Below are 2,500 nucleotides of genomic sequence, written 5' to 3'. Positions count from 1 at the left end.
TGATCACCTACGAACGTCTGACGTACAACAACGTGTACGTGTATCCGTGGTGGGGCGAGGTGATTGGCTGGTTCCTGGCGCTGTCGTCCATGCTCTGTATTCCTCTCACATTTGTCTACAAACTCTTCAGAGCCAAAGGCTCCTTCACTGAGGTTAGCTCCGCCCACTCTGACATCACACACACCATTAACCAATCAGACGCCTGAACGTTGACTGTGTGTTGCAGCGCTGGTCCTACCTGACCACACCAGTGTGGGGCGCTCATCACCTGGTGTACATGGACACGCCCCTGGCGCCGGGCGCCGACGACGACGGGGTCATCATCTTCGAGACCGCCTTTTAGGGGCGTCGACCAATCGCAGAGCTCCACCTCCAGAGCCATCGACCATTCGTCACCATGGAGACAGACCAATGAAGCAGCTGATCAATGATCAATGATCTCACACACGTGTGATCAGAGAGAAAAATGATGTCGCTTCAAATTAGTCTGATAATCAATGTAATCTGATCTGATATAATCTAATGTGATCTAGTATAATCTGACATAATCTAATGTGAGCTAGTCTTATCCGATGTAATTTGATGTTATCTAATCTGATCGAATCCAATTTGATGTAATCTAATCTGATCTGGTCTAATCTAATTTGATCTGATTTTATCTAATCTGATTTTATCTGATCTAATCTAACATGATATAATCCAATCCGATCTGAATTTATCTGATCTAATCTAATCTAATCTGATCTGATCCAATTGAAACACATGATTTGAAGGAAAACAAAGTAAAATCAGATGTTTTAGTTCACGTATCAGTTAATCATCAATCACCAGCCGTGACCTCTGACCTCAGGTCTGACCTCAAGGTTCCAGTGAGATTTCAGTCTTTGATACATTTCCTGTTTGTCTTATTTAAATCAGCGTGACATCACAAACGTGTCACTGAGGAGGCGGAGCTACGACTCCTGAACGGAAACGATCAATCGATCTGATTATTGGTGAACGAAACGTTGATCGACTGATAAATCAAATCATGTTCAACTTCATCTCGTGCACTTTTACGTTGTTGCTGCTGAAATCTCACTGGATCTGACCTTTGGCCCCTCCTCAGGCTCCGCCCTCTCAGGTTCAACTGAAGTGCCAAACAGATGCTGATTACAAACTAACAGCTGTCAATCATCATGTTCACAGAGCTCCTCCCTCCTCCCTCTGCTTTAGAGCTCCTCCCTCTGCTTTAGAGCTCCTCCCTCTGCCTCAGAGCTCCTCCCTCTGCCTCAGAGCTCCTCCCTCTGCCTCAGAGCTCCTCCCTCTGCCTTAGAGCTCCTCCCTCTGCCTCAGAGCTCCTGCTGCATGAGAAGGTGTATACGTCATGCATATGCAGTATGAAGTACTTTGACTATACTTTTGGAGTGATACAAGGTCAAAGTTCACGTATCTTTATCTCCCTTTGTTACATTGAGCAATATTCAATTTGGAATTGTTATTATTATTATTATTATAATAATTATTATTATTATTATTACTATCATCATTATCATTATTATTATTATATTATGGAATTTGTTTATAACCAGTACATAAAAAGTAAACTGTAGACATACACTCTTTTGTGTAGTAATGGAACACTTAAAGTTTTTATTAAGGGCATCCCACGATTTACGACCTGCTTGAGGTAATGTTACACAAACCATGTGACAGTCAGATCAGATTATAAGATTATGTAAGATTTACTGCTCACTATTGGAATAAAGAATAAAGGTTTACTTTAGTTTTTCTTACAGAGTCAAACCACTTGTTGTTGATTGGTTTTTTGTTTGCTGACTTCTTTAAGTTTGATAAGGTAGATGTTTAAAGATTAGGTTTATTCTTTCTTTGTTATGTACTATATGTCCCTCTCTCTCTCTCTCTCACACACACACACACACACACACACACACACTGAATTGATGCATTTGGCCTCCTTGTGCTCAAATACTAAAAACATTAGTCTACATCTGGTTTGTGAACTAACATTTTGATCCATGACACTCTCAAATTTCAAAACTAATATACTGTAATGCATCATTACATTTGACGAGAGTTGCATCAGGATTTAAATACGAAGTGGAAAAGGTGCATTCCACAAGTTAAAAAAGTTTAAAACAAGTTTTTTGTTTGTTTTTTTAATCTCAAGGAAGAGAGAGAGTGTGTGTGAGAGACAGAGAGGTGGAAGGGTGATGGATGGGCGTTGCCTCCACAGTCTGTGTCTTATCTCTTCACTGTCCACACTCACAGAGTCCAGGTGTAAGGTGACCCACTCTGACTGGTTCTGGTTTATTGACTAATCACCTGGTCTGTGGACTGGCCCCTGACCTGATTCTGGCTTTAGTCTGGTTTGTTGGAGCAGTTTGTGGACTTGTGTTTTGACTGGTTCTGGTTCCTGGTCCTGATGGAGAATCTTCCCACCTCCTCCGGTTCTCTGGATCTCCAAGAAGAGACCAAGAGGAACCCGTCTCCTCTGCCC

The 2,500-nt window shown here is 41.9% G+C and overlaps 2 protein-coding genes across 2 annotated transcripts in view; both read left to right on the top strand.

The window, feature by feature from the left end:
* The window catches only part of LOC310931754 (sodium- and chloride-dependent creatine transporter 1-like), a gene marked incomplete at its 3' end in the record, with an annotated part of 12,674 nt that extends 12,331 nt beyond the window's left edge, over window positions 1-343 (top strand). Inside the window, 2 exon segments of the mRNA XM_083894984.1 lie at window positions 1-152; window positions 227-343. The exon segment at window positions 1-152 is cut by the window's left edge and continues 19 nt beyond it. Of these exon segments, the coding sequence (XP_083751110.1) occupies window positions 1-152; window positions 227-343 (269 nt within the window).
* A 2,082-nt stretch (window positions 344-2,425) lies between these two features.
* LOC310931751 (sodium- and chloride-dependent creatine transporter 1-like) overlaps window positions 2,426-2,500 on the top strand; it is a gene marked incomplete at both ends in the record, with an annotated part of 4,666 nt that continues 4,591 nt past the window's right edge. Inside the window, one exon of the mRNA XM_083894981.1 lies at window positions 2,426-2,500. This exon is cut by the window's right edge and continues 148 nt beyond it. Coding sequence (XP_083751107.1) covers window positions 2,426-2,500 — 75 coding nt within the window.

Source organism: Microchirus variegatus (genome assembly GCF_963457635.1).
Source record: "Microchirus variegatus genome assembly, chromosome: 9".
Lineage (NCBI taxonomy): Eukaryota > Metazoa > Chordata > Actinopteri > Pleuronectiformes > Soleidae > Microchirus > Microchirus variegatus.
The sequence above is the reverse complement of the archived record's forward strand: the minus strand, read 5'-3'. Positions and strand labels throughout refer to the sequence as shown.